The sequence below is a fragment of the Dreissena polymorpha genome, chromosome 15 (genome assembly GCF_020536995.1).
Source record: "Dreissena polymorpha isolate Duluth1 chromosome 15, UMN_Dpol_1.0, whole genome shotgun sequence".
Classification (NCBI taxonomy): domain Eukaryota; kingdom Metazoa; phylum Mollusca; class Bivalvia; order Myida; family Dreissenidae; genus Dreissena; species Dreissena polymorpha.
In genome coordinates, this window is record NC_068369.1 from 30,974,954 (window position 1) to 30,988,489 (window position 13,536).

The 13,536-nt window shown below is 35.4% G+C and overlaps 1 protein-coding gene across 2 annotated transcripts; it reads right to left on the bottom strand.

The window, feature by feature from the left end:
- Window positions 1-9,131: 9,131 nt before the first annotated feature.
- Window positions 9,132-11,964, bottom strand: LOC127860957 (gastrula zinc finger protein XlCGF26.1-like). 2 transcript variants are annotated; one of them, XM_052399288.1, is made up of 3 exons: window positions 11,882-11,964; window positions 10,927-11,073; window positions 9,132-10,391 (listed from the first exon to the last, which is right to left on the bottom strand). In XM_052399288.1, exons 2-3 carry the CDS (start codon window positions 11,067-11,069, stop codon window positions 10,115-10,117), a joined length of 420 nt encoding a protein of 139 aa, XP_052255248.1. In that variant the 5' UTR covers window positions 11,070-11,073; window positions 11,882-11,964; the 3' UTR covers window positions 9,132-10,114. The 2 variants fall into 2 exon arrangements, with proteins under 2 accessions (XP_052255248.1, XP_052255247.1); XM_052399287.1 differs by lacking the exon at window positions 11,882-11,964 and having other exon boundaries at window positions 10,927-11,805.
- Window positions 11,965-13,536: the final 1,572 nt, after the last annotated feature.

Below are 13,536 nucleotides of genomic sequence, written 5' to 3' on the forward strand. Positions count from 1 at the left end.
TACAATATATCTTTAGGAAATTGGGATTTCAAGGAACGTGACAACAAAAACTCATGTTATTTAAACAAAACCCAACCAACCAACAAACCAAACAAACAATTTCACACACACACAATTTTGTCTTCCAAACAGTCCCTCAGTTCCCATTTGGTGTTCAATGAAACTGATGCCAATGTTTGGGGTAAATATATAAAAACATCTTCATGCGTATATTTTCTGTGTTGTCCTCGACACGTGGAATGGTAAATTAAGAGGTTAATATCTTAAACATAAGCAGAAGTACAGTTTATATTTTGTCTTTACAACATGTGACGAAAATTGTTAAAAGGGACTTTTCAAAGATTTCGGCATGTATTGAAGTTTGTAACTAAATGCTATCTATTGATACATGTAAACATTGGATCTAAAAAGCTGTACTAAAAATCGAGAATAAAAGTAACCCTTAACTGGGCTCAAACCATTGACCCTGGAGTAAAAGTCTATCGCTTAGACCAATCTGTGCTCATAATATAGTTGTTGTATGTTATACTTTATAATATGCAATTATCGTAGTGTCATATTTTAACGACAACAACAAAACTCTCCAAATTATGAAATCGTTTCGCGTTGCAACGTTTTATAATGTTCAGTTTTTTAAATCGTCAAAAGATGCATATAATGGATATGTTAGAGCATGGTAAATGTTCAGTATTACTGATTCCTTACAAACACCATACCTACAACGACAATTTGCGAATCTGATTTTTTTAAATGTTGTCAAATTTGCAAAACGTTAAAAGATCCCTTTAAATTGTTAATATGTTAACAAGTACAGTCGTTCGAATATTATTCACATTTGTTTTAAAAGTACACTTTATTTATTTCCCTTTAAATAATAAGCTGTCGTGATATTGATGATATTTTTCAAGTGCGTTTCCTGAAAAAAAAATGTCTGCATTATGACTTGGTAAGTTCACTCTATATCAGCAGACGACATAAATCAATCTATCTTACGGAGGATTCCGGAGTTAATAGACGCATACCTCTCGTTCGGAGGGTTCCGGAGATAGCCGATGTGTATATTTAATGGAATATGCAGCAGATAGTAGATGTATCACGATTGGTGATGATTCATCAAGAGGAGACAGAAACATCTCAAAGGTTGTGGCACTTAAAGCATTTGCAAAGTCCACCACACTAAAGTGCATATTTTTTTCTTCAGTTTTATTAAAGGAGCGACTTTGCTGGACGGGTGTGGAGAGTGGAAACAGGGCGCATACGGATTTGGAAATGACCGTTCGTATGTTAACATGCAGAGTAAAGTATAAAGTGATGAATCTTCACAAAGATATCCGCGTGTGAACCTGCGCGCCTGGGTGTTTCTATTCAGTTTTTTTTCGACTTAACTGTCTCCCCAAGACTTTTACCTTAATTGACCTTTGTAATTGCCGAAAGATATCCTAAGAAAATTTCCGGCAAATAGGCTCAAATGAATAAATGGATTTTTTGTATTCATGAAAAATAACAAAACTGCGCGAAATAGAAAGCGTTAATTTATAGGAATGGAATTAAGCACTGCGTTTTGAAACGATGTAAAATGCGCAAAACTATTTTGTCTACAGTAACAAGGCTGAAGGGATACACCAGCTTCACACTCAGCTCTAGAAATCAATACAGTTTGTGTTTGTCCCTTAATGTGTTTGTGGACAACTAAAGTTATTGGTATGCGTTGCAAGTAAGTCTGCTCTTAACTACGCTTAGAACAATAACCACCGCATCTGCTTGTTTATACTTCATCACTGGTACACTGCAAACAGTGTGTGTGTGTGTGTGTGTGTGTAATCAATATTGTTTAACAGGTTGTGCGACGAGATTGGCCAGTTTGTCATTGAAATCTGTTCACATTGGCTGCTTTCAGGGAAAATGGGGCTTAATGCATGTCAAATAATTGGTTACCAGATTAGCATGTGCACACTGATAAGCCTGTGCAATGCGCACAAGCTAATCAAGGTGTTTTTTGTTTAAAGAGAGTCTCTGGTACTGGGATGACAATTAATACATATGCATTAAGCCCTGTTTTCCCAAAATGAAGCTTAAATTATCTTTTCTTTGAATGATTTGAAAAAAAAGATAAAAGTGATAATTACTTCTAAGTAACCATGCTGACAAGGCAAATAAAAAAATCTTCTAAATGAAAGTAACAACCAATGAGTTCTAAATATTTACCTTGTGGCATTGTTTAATTAACATCTAAAAGAACCTTTTCACAGCTTGTCATTACATGCTGAATATTGATAAATATTATCATCGGATCTTAAAAGCTCCATGAAAAAAAAGAATACAATTAAAGAGACCAAAAAAAGTTACCCTCAACTGGGCTCAAACAACTGACCCCTAGAATAAAAGTATATCGTTTAGACCACTCGGCCATCCGTGCTCATACACTTAGAGATGTATTTTATACTTTATATAAGCAATCCTCGTAATATTATAATATATAAAGACTAGAACAGAACTCTCCAAATTATAAAATCGTTTAATTTTGTCAATTTAATAAAACGTGAACAGGTCCCTTTAATGTTTTCAGACTTGCAAACTGAATGAGTTCAATACACTGTCAGATATTACATCACGAATAACTTACAGGTTTAGTGGTTGCCTGTTAGCCTGGGGCCAGTAGATTTAAGTCCAGGAAACTTGATTTCAAAAGTTGGTTACAGTTGGGCTAAAAAGTAGGGCAACTAGCTTTTTTAGAGCTTGAACAACTCAATCCAATATAACATAAAATACAAATTAGCGACTGGGAATCAATTAGGCCTTGGAAATGATTCAATTCCGGCTCACAACAAGACATGATGCAGTAAAAGGCTGTCATGTAGGCAAAATTGTTGCTCAATAATTTAAAGAAAATATATAAAGTATTAGATACACATACCACAACATGTACATGATTCTAGGCTTGTTAATCGTTAGCAAGGCAACCAAAATTATAAAGATGGTTACCAGTGCAGCTACCCATTTCGAAAAAAGAGACATATTGTTGTTATTTTGCTAAGTTATCTCTATAACATATATTTGAGGATAAACAGAGCACACACATCTCGACCTTTGCTTTAAGACGCATTCTTTATAAATTTGAATGGGTTGTGTTCATTTCAAACTTGCGATGTAACAAAATATAACTTAATTTTGAAACTGAGTTGCGTCAAGCAATAGCGAACAACTTCAGTGCCTTCAGCGCTTTGATTTAACATTGTCATTTAGCATTGAACTTTTATACTTCAAAGGCTATGTTCTCATATTTAGTAATTTATTAATGGCTACCATATTGCATTCTGTGCAATTGTAATTTTATAACTGTTGTTACCAATCCGGATAGTAGTTTAAACATAATATTTTCTTTTTTTTTTCAAAATTGGCCTTTCGACATGTTAAGTTTCAAACAATACGTAGATCAAGGAGTTGAATCGTGACCTAATTTAAAATGCACGACATTCCATCCCGCTAGGTATGAAGGTAAGTTCGCGGTCAGTATGTCCCGGAATCGACATTTCAACGCTACCGAGTTAACTGGAATTATATTTTGACCAGCCATAACTTTAAAATAAGGTATACGGCTTATATAATTATCATGCACACAGTGCATGTCAACAAATATTATTTATGTACTATCAACAATAATAGTATAAATAATAGTTTAGATTGGTTTGATAAAGATTATTTCATCAAAGTGAGCAATATATTTAGCATGATCGTGATCACTATGGGTTCTATCAATAATCGAATCAAATAACAATGTCCGGCAATGCACTAACAATGGTCTGTTAGAATAACGCGCGTTTAAGTATTTCAAATATGCATGGATGATTCGCGTTTGGCGGTTTAACTTTTTTTATATGTTAAATTTCCATATTTTGTTTGTATGTCAGCGTGGGAACGCCGTATGCGCTTAAAAGAATATTTCTATTCAGAAGACGCTGAACATAGAACCAGGGAAGATAAGCATCAGTACAAAAAGAAGACCTCGACGTGGACTCCAAAGGCTGACCGCGACAAATGGCTGGACACATATATACAAGCGGTCAAAGACGACATCATTTGCGGATTAAAACGAAAATTTAAATATAATCTAAGCAAATCGGAAGAACAGGCAATCAAAGAATTACTCCACGACGATGACATAGTAATTCGCCCTGCCGACAAGGGGTCGGGGATAGTGATAATGGACAGGGAAGACTATGTCAAGAAGCTGAAGTGTGAAATGTCGGACAGTGAGACATACGTCGCGGTGACGGATGATAAAACAAGGATTGTGGAAAACAAAGTGAAGAAAGTAGCCGATACCCTATACAAGAAGGGGTCGATCGACAGTGACCTTAAAAGGTATCTCACCAGCGGCGGTGAAACTTCCGGTAAGCTTCAGGGCCACCTGAAACTTCATAAACCTGGGATGCCTCTCCGCACTATTGTAAACGGCCGCAATCACCCGACAGAGAAGATGGCGGAAATAGTGGAGAATGAATTACGCAATCATGTGACGTCACTTCCGTCGTATGTGAGAGACACAACCGACTTCCTAAACAAAATAACACAGATGCAGCAGCCGTTACCAGACGGTACCATCATATTTTGTTTGGAAGTAAAGGCTCTTTACCCCAGCGTACCAAGAGAAGAAGCCCGTGCTGCAGTATTTGAAGCTCTCAATCGGCGAGTGCAACCGGAAGTACCAACCAACGACATGATCAAAATGATGGACACTGTTCTAAATAACAACACCATTTCATTCAATGGAGACCACTACATGCAAAAAGAAGGAACTGCTATAGGATCGCACTTAGGAATGAATTACGCATCGACCTACATGGATATTCAACGGCAAATTTAATAAAAGCGTTTTATTTTATATATATATATAGGGCATAATACAATATATTGCAACGTCAAAATGTCATGGAGATAACGTCATATCAATTATGACGTCATAACGTCAATAAATATTAAATGAAATAACCTAGCTGAAATATTGTTTGAAAATAGCTTATAAAAACGGCCACCGGAAAAACTTTGCGAAACCGAAATTTCAGAAACTTAAGTACCCTTTTTCTTAAAGATTTGCAACTTTGAGACATAGTATGCGATAAAAGTCTTATCGTTGATTAATAATTGGTTATTTTCACTCAAAAAACGCGTTTTCTTCACTATGAAATTAATAAGCAAAGTTGGGGTACCCATGGGATTTTTGCAAATTCCCTTGGGATTTTCGATTTTCCCATGCGATTTTTTTCACCCATGGGATTTTTTTTCTCCCATAATTTGCAAATGGGAGAAAAATGCCATGGGATTTTGAACATTTAAAAAAAACGTGTTATATTTGCGTTTGCAAGTATTTTAACGTTATTTAAGGACTGAATATTGGTTTTATGCCAATTATATATATACATATATAGTAATAAAAAAATCCCATTTTAAAATTGGAGAAAAAATCCCATGGGATTTTTTTCTTATTTTGAGAGATTTATTCATGAAACTTTCAGAAACATCATATTTTATGAAATGATGAACAACTACGATATTTTTTCACATATGGGATTTTTTTTTCCCATGGGATTTTTCAGTTTCGTAAGCCGAATAAGTTTCTTAATGCAAAAAAACAAAAATAAAGGAAATAATAGTTATAATTATGAATAATAAATTGAATAATATAAATAACATGAATATTTTTAAAATAAGTTACAATTAAAGGTTTATGCTAGTAGAACTTATCAATTCTTGTTCGAGCAGATGGTTGAGTCCAATTGGTGAGTATGCCAGCTTAGAACCAGTATAAATGCATCGCAGACAGACAACGCTGTCATACTGTACACACCGCTGAGTAACAATCTTCATTGCATTTCATTTTGCAACAGAAAATGAACTCCGTAGTATAATTGATCTTATGTATGCCCTCTGCTTTTGAAAGCGTGCAACACATTAACATAATAAGTCCATGCCAAAAACTCCATGCAAATGTGCAAATTCCATTCAAAACTTTATACACATTATAAAGGTCAGATGACCCGCGTCATGCGAAAATGGGTCTTATGTCATATGCGGCCAAAGTTGGTCCATCCTAGCTTGTCCAACCGCGCAGTCTGGTCAGGTTCTACGCTGACTGATATATAAAGTCAAGCCATGATTCGTGGTCTCATATCCAAACTTGGTAGCTCCTGTGCGAAACTTTCACCGGAAACGACGGCACCGAGACGGGCGCTCGAACTTTGCGGATGCGCGTTATATGTTATATATAATAGCGCGATGTGTTTTTTCTTGCTTCAAATTAGTAAGCCCAATCAGCGTTTTATTGTGTTGTTTGCTTCTACTATTAACAAGAACTTCAACCGATACGAACATGAATTTTATTTTAATATGTTTATTTAATGCTCGGAAAACTCATTGTATATTTAGACTACTACTTATAAAACAAAGTCGGGTTTTCAACATCTGTTTTCGGCATATAAATTGTTATTCCAAACCAGATTTAACGCACTTTACTGTACAAAATACCGTTAGGGCCACCGTGGTTACTCATTAAAATTCAGAGGGCGAGAATGCGAGAACGCGAAAGTACGATGACGACAGTGCGACAATACGATGGCGACAATGCGTTCGTACGATTGCGAAAACGCGCTAGTACGATGACGACAATGCGACAGTGCGACAATACAATGGCGGCAGTGCGATAGTACGGGGGCGACAATGCGATAGTCATATCGTACTGTCGCCGTGGTATCATCGCAATGTCGCCATCGTTCTATCGCATTGTCGCCATCGTATTGTCGCACTGTCGCCATCTCATTTTCGAATTGCCGCCATCATACTATCGCGTTATCGCATTGGCACCATCGTACTATCGCACTGTCGGCTATCGCCATCGTATTGTCGCACTGTCGTCATCGTATTTTTGCACTGTCGTCATCGTATTATCGCACTATCGAACTGTAGTATTGTCGCCATCGTACTATCTCACTGTCGCCATCGTATTGTTGCACTGTCGTCATCGTATTATCGCGTTCTCGCATTGTCGCCATCGTACTATCGCATTGTCGCCATCGTATTGTCACCCTGTCATCATCGTATTGTCACATTGTCGCCATCGTACTATCGCATTCTCGCGTTCTCGCCCTCTGGATTTTAATGTGTAACAAAGATGGCACTAACGGTATTCCGTAATACTGCTAAAGCACAGTATGATTAGGTCACTCCCAATGCTCAAACCTCTATGTCTATTTTAGTAACAACACATGTCTATGGAAGGATATTTAGGTAAAAATTACATCATTCGTGGTGAATATTTACATTATGACTGATGCTTATTCTAATTTGCTTTATGACAATTCCAACATGCTTGTTGTCTATTCGTTTATACTTGATGATTGCTGCAACATTACATCATTCATGATGAATATTAACACTATGCGTGATGTTTATTCTAACATGCTTCATGACAGTTCCAACATGCTTGTTCTCTATCGGTTATACTTGATGATTGTTTCAACATGCTTGGTGACTATCCAATGTTTGTGTGTTCATTATTCCTGAAACCAGTAATAATCGGTTTTGCCACTAAGCGTCATTAACAACGGCAGTTAGCAACAGGCAGTAAGCAGAATGCAAGTTACTAAATTATGACAACAGGTGGCGCGCGTTTATTTTCCGCATGTTGAATGAATTACTTTTCGGAAAAAAAAAGCGAAAACATCCGAATCATTTTGACTAGTAAACTGAATAAGCTGAATTAGTTCCCTTTGTTATATAATCTCCATTAAACTAAATACGTTCATTATTGCCATGAAGACCAGTAGGTTTACACAATGAATTGACTGCCGTGAATGTTTTTGATATTTGTAAGATGCAATTGGCACTCAAGATATTATACATGTATTTTATTCAGGACATAACGGGGCTGATGTGTTGGAATTGTGGCCCTGTTGAGAAAACAACTACTTCACCGGGGATGAACAACTTTTGTCACGTGACCACAAAAGTCAACGCAGGTTGTTGAATTACATCAGGAATCCCGCTCCGTCAGGTAATTTTCATCTTTTTATAGAGAATATGTTAAAATTTCTGGACAATACAAAGCTTATGACATGCTTCATACCTTTTCGCATATTAAGACGCATTGCACTTGTTTCGAAGCTTTGCAGTTTTTAAGAACACTTCGACACAAACTTTAGATTTTCGATGCAAACGCAGTTTGATTTTATATTTTTTTACTTTCCATTCACGAATAAATCATATTTCTAGAAAAATGAGAGCACACGATGCTTAATTTTTGATGATTTATTGTATTTGCGATATAAGTTGTTGTTGTTATATTTAATTTGGGCAGTTCTTGCTATTTCAAAAATTTACAAACGCGGGTTGGTTGAGCAAACGCAGTTTGCTGAAGCTGGATTATGGCAAACGCAGGTTGGTTAAGATTACGGAATCCGGATAGTGACATCTATATTCTTGCCCTTCTTTCATCAAGGGCGACACACGACACACGAAGCGATACACGATATTTTGCGCGACAGTCGCGGCGACGCGCGATATTTTATTATTCAAATATCGCCCATATTATCCGAATTTCGTGTAACGCGGTCTAATTTCAGACCGCGACACACGACACACGAAGCGATACTCGATATGTACTGTTCAAATCAAATCATCATCAACATCTTCATCATCATCATCTCCATCTTCATCGCCATTATCATCATAAAATAAATCGCGATTCGGAGCGGAGTATTGTAAAATGAAGATCTCAAAAGAATTGAAAAATAATTTGTCGGAATGTTATTTTTCTCATGCTGTTTTGTTAGTTGTCCAAATATATTTAATATTAAATATTATCTTAATATTAAGATTTGGTAGTTAAAGAATGCAATTTGAATGAACACAATTGTATGCATATGTTTTGCTCAGCTGTGAAGATTGAGGGAACAATTTATAGAAGAACTGTGAGAATCATCTCTACAGTGTTGCTACTGTTCCGCAATTCATAATACTATATTTTCGGCACACGAGCATTTTACTAAAATGTTGAAAGTTAATAAAAACAAAATATACGGTGTTTGGGAAAACGTATTGAACACCTGAATGTTGAGACACTTTACGACAATGGTTTAATGCATGTGCGTAAGGTGTCGTCACATATTAGCCTGTGCATTCCGTACAGGCTAATTAGGGACAAACCTTTCCGATAAACTCGATTTTTGCTCAGAAGAGACTTTCTTTTAACAAAACATATCATAAAAGCGGAAAGTGCCGTCCCTGATTAGCCTATGTGGACTGCACTTTACGCACATGCATTAAACCCCCTTTTCACAGAGCGCGGCTCAAATGTATATTCCAGCGGATATGGTGAGATCAACAATAATCACAGATAATCAACATAAATTACAATGATTTTGAAAAGATCAACAATAATCACAGATAATCAACATTAATTACAATGATTTTGAAAAGATCAACAATAATCACAGATAATCAACATAAATTACAATGATTTCGAAAAGATCAACAATAATCACAGATAATCAACATAAATTACAATGATTTTGAAAAGATCAACAATAATCACTGGTTATATAAATCACAATTAATCGGTTGAGATCAACAATAATCACAGATAATCAACATAAATCACAATGATTTTGATAAGATCAACAATAATCACAGATAATATAAATCACTATTAATAGGTTAAGATAAAAAATTCACAGATAATCAACATAAATTACAATTATTTTGATAAGATCAACAATAATCACAGATAATCAATATAAATCACAATTCATGGGCTGAGATCAACAGTAATCACAGATGAGCAATAATGAACACAATAATTTGTATGAGATCAACCATTATCATAATCATTTTAAATTAGAATGATAAATATTACAACAATAATCTTATTAAAAACAGGAATATCAAACAAAACAACACAAGATAAACGATATGAAACACAATGTTTAAGACGCAAAAACACGCGTAATACTATATATTATTGTATGACAGTCTGTATTTTCAATAATTAAGAAAATAACCACGGCACATTGGTAAGAATTAAAAATAATTCTTGGTCTTATCATCGTCATGCAACAGATGACTAGGCCCGGTGCTTTGCAGATCTGTGCTTTGATAGACTACTGCGGTGCCTGTACCTCTTTTCACACATATCACAAGCAAAGTTTTTCTCTCCATTGTGGGTGGCAAGGTGGGCCTGAAGGTCAATTTTCTCCCGGAGCGTTGCATTGCAAATTGAGCAGGTAAATTGCTTTGCAGCAACCTCCCTCCGGACGTGACGATTCAGGTCATCTTTGGTTGAAAACTTTTTGCCGCATTGTTCACAGGGGAACGGCTTTTCAACACCATGAATGCTGCATCTATATAACAAAAACAAATGGAACTGTTGAATTATTATTCAATACAGAAAAATACACACAGAATATTATCCATAACAATGTGGAACTTAACAAAATGATGGTCGTCAGAAGCGCTCCAGATAAGGCGCGTTAACGCGTATTTACGCATTTCAAAATCCAAAATACGCATTAAATAATATGTTTAAGGGTCCAATTACATACGTGAAGTATCGGAACGCGTACATTCTGGATTTATACGGTGTAAATTCCAATTGTTCAGTGACAATTTGCATTGAAATTTATCTGGACAATTATGGTCGTTAAAAACTAAATACTATAATGAGCACACCAATATGCACCACACTAGTAATAATGTGTTAAGTGTTTTAAAGCCGGCTTTTTTCGAAAACACCATTCAAAACATTTTAAATAGTGCTTTGCAACTAGGTTATAAAAACATACTTTCGCTCAGAATGCAATGACCTATGTTGAATTGTATCTTGATTTTTAAACCGACATAACCTAGCATTGTACTAAAAACAAAAAAAATACAAACCTGTGTCTGTTGAACGCCTGTTTTGTGTAAAATGTTTTTCCACAACAGGCGAATCGTCCAGTCCCTCTGTGGCGCTTATCATGAAGCTTTAACCCCCACTTCGATTTAAATGTCTTTCCACAGATTTCACACACGAGCGTCATGTTTCTGTAATGAAAGAATTACTTTTTGTTAAAATATATTTCTAAAATGTTTTTATAAAGTTTTAAAGACTACACCAAAAGAGATATGAAACGCAAGTGATTGGATGTGACACACTATCTGCTATTCTTTTCGTCACAGTTCAATAAACATGCGTGTTTACTAATGCACGGGATTTTCGTGAGTTTTGGCGCGTTTAGCGTCATTCGAGGTCCGCTTAAAGGAGGCAACGCACGTTGTGGTTCAATATACTTGTAACAGTACTTAATGTGTTGATAAGCATATTTCCGCTCTGTTTAAATGTCCTCAATTGAAGTTCCGTAGTCATATATTGTGTTGAATAGTTAATATTTTCGTATTTGTAACCATATCATATTTTAGAAGACTTTCAAAAATGTGTACAGTGTGCGTTTCATTATCCTTTGAATATTCTCGCAACCTGCGTTTGCCATTTCCTATTGCTCAAGAAATACCAACCTGCGTTTGCAAAACAAAACAAAACAAAAAAATAAGATATTTTTCAATTTGCACCGCTATTTTTGTCATGAATCTTATTAAATATATTAAAATGAAGTGTAAAATCATACTAATTCAGTCGTTAAACCAATATTGTTGAAAGAAAATCATCAACACCACATAAACAAACAGCGTTTGCAATGCATTTCAGAATTTTGTGTCGAAGTGTTCTCGGAAAGTGGAAACAGTAAAGGCAATGGAATCATTTCAAATAAAAGTTTATTTAGTATACTGTGTCATAGGCTATCACTTGTTAAAAACTGAAATTTTGATTATATGAAAAAACAACAAAACTTACCTTAATGTACAAGATTACAATCTGTTTCTGCAACCGGCGTTGACTTTTGCGGTCACGTGACAAAAGTTGTTCATCCCCGGTGTACTTCATCTACATGTATTAAAATATCATAAAACATGATTTTCAATTAAGTTGAAAAAATCAATAAATAAATGTCATATAAACAGGTTTGTCATGAACGTTGACGTCGCTCTTGGTTACCAGAAAAATTCCCACGCACGGATTTCAACCGTCATTGTTTACAATCAATTAAGTGCAAAAGTACTTGAATTTGTATAGTGTTTTTTAAAGGTGTATGTCCAGCCACAGGTGGTTAGCGTGTGGCTATAATACTAATTAGTGAAAACATATTTTGGAATGATAAGTAATCATATTATAACGAAAAATCAACTTTTCTTTAAAAAAAATAAGTTAAATATATATTCAACAAGGTATCCAACTCGAAATCATCCGAAAACGGGATGCATCGTTTTAAACAGCCATTTCTTCATCAATTTTGCAGCGATTTTCACGATCTTGGTCTTATTCAACGCAGAAATAAATTTCCTTTCTGGAAATGTATATGTCTTGCAATATTTTTACAAATACCGGGTCAACTTTTAAGAAATAACACGATACACAACTCGCGTGACCCAGCTGTGATCGATCAGACAGTATTCATGACTGAAATCTTCACGGGGAAAAGGGCATTTTCCCTGCAAAGTTCACGAACCTCGATACCATAATTCAATAAAACGTATGAAAAAACATTCTTACCGTGCTTGCCGTTGCATTATGCATCAAAACTAACTGTCCAGCGCCTTTTGAAACCTTTGTTTACATACATTTCAACCAACTGACATTTTAAACACAAGAGTGATTTCATTGCTCCAATGCGGAGTTGTGTCTTTACAACTGGAGATTTCATTCATAAATACGGTCTGATCGATCACAACTGGGTCAAGCGAATTATGTATAGCTTTATTTCTTAAAATTTGACCCAGCATGTGTAGAAATATAACAAGATATATACATTTCCTAAAAGGAAATTCATTTCTGCGTTGAATAAGACCGGGTCATGAAAATCGCTGCAAAATTAATTTAGTAATGTCTGCTCAAAACGATGCACCCCGTTTTCGGATGATTTCGAGTTGGATACCTTGTTATATATAAAACGATAGTGATTTTTTTTATAGAAAATTTGATTTTTCGTTTTAATATGATTATTTATCATTCAAAAAGATGTTTTCACTAATTATCATCATAGCCACACGCTAACCACCTGTGTGTCCAGCACGTGTGCCGGGAGAACAGGGCTTAATGTATTTTTTTGTTAAGCTCTATAATATTTATATCCAATCTGTATGAACAAATGTCGGTGAACATTATTCCGGTGTTAATTTTTGAAAACATTGAGGCATTTATTAATTATGGATCTAAAACGGAACATTAATCCGCAAAAAAAACACCGGGCATATTGCATATTAGATCGGACACATGAAATTATTTCGAAAGAAAGCAATAAGAGTTTCAATTCTACATGAGTAAGTCTCGCTGTGCACGATTACGCTCTTACTGCTCGTATATATTTGACTCTTGGCAAATACCTAGTGTTTTATTTTGCTTAATCTAAATTGTGTCATGCATCTATATGTACTTAAAGCAGCATCACCAAC

What these genes read in the sequence shown, in the direction of transcription:
- LOC127860957 (XM_052399288.1), bottom strand. Translation starts at nt 11,069, where the DNA reads ATGACGCTCGTGTGTGAAATCTGTGGAAAGACATTTAAATCGAAGTGG. An exon ending in CAGGCGTTCAACAGACACAG is followed by an intron (nt 10,392 to 10,926) that starts GTTTGTATTTTT and finishes TTTGTTATATAG; the next exon opens with ATGCAGCATTCATGGTGTTG.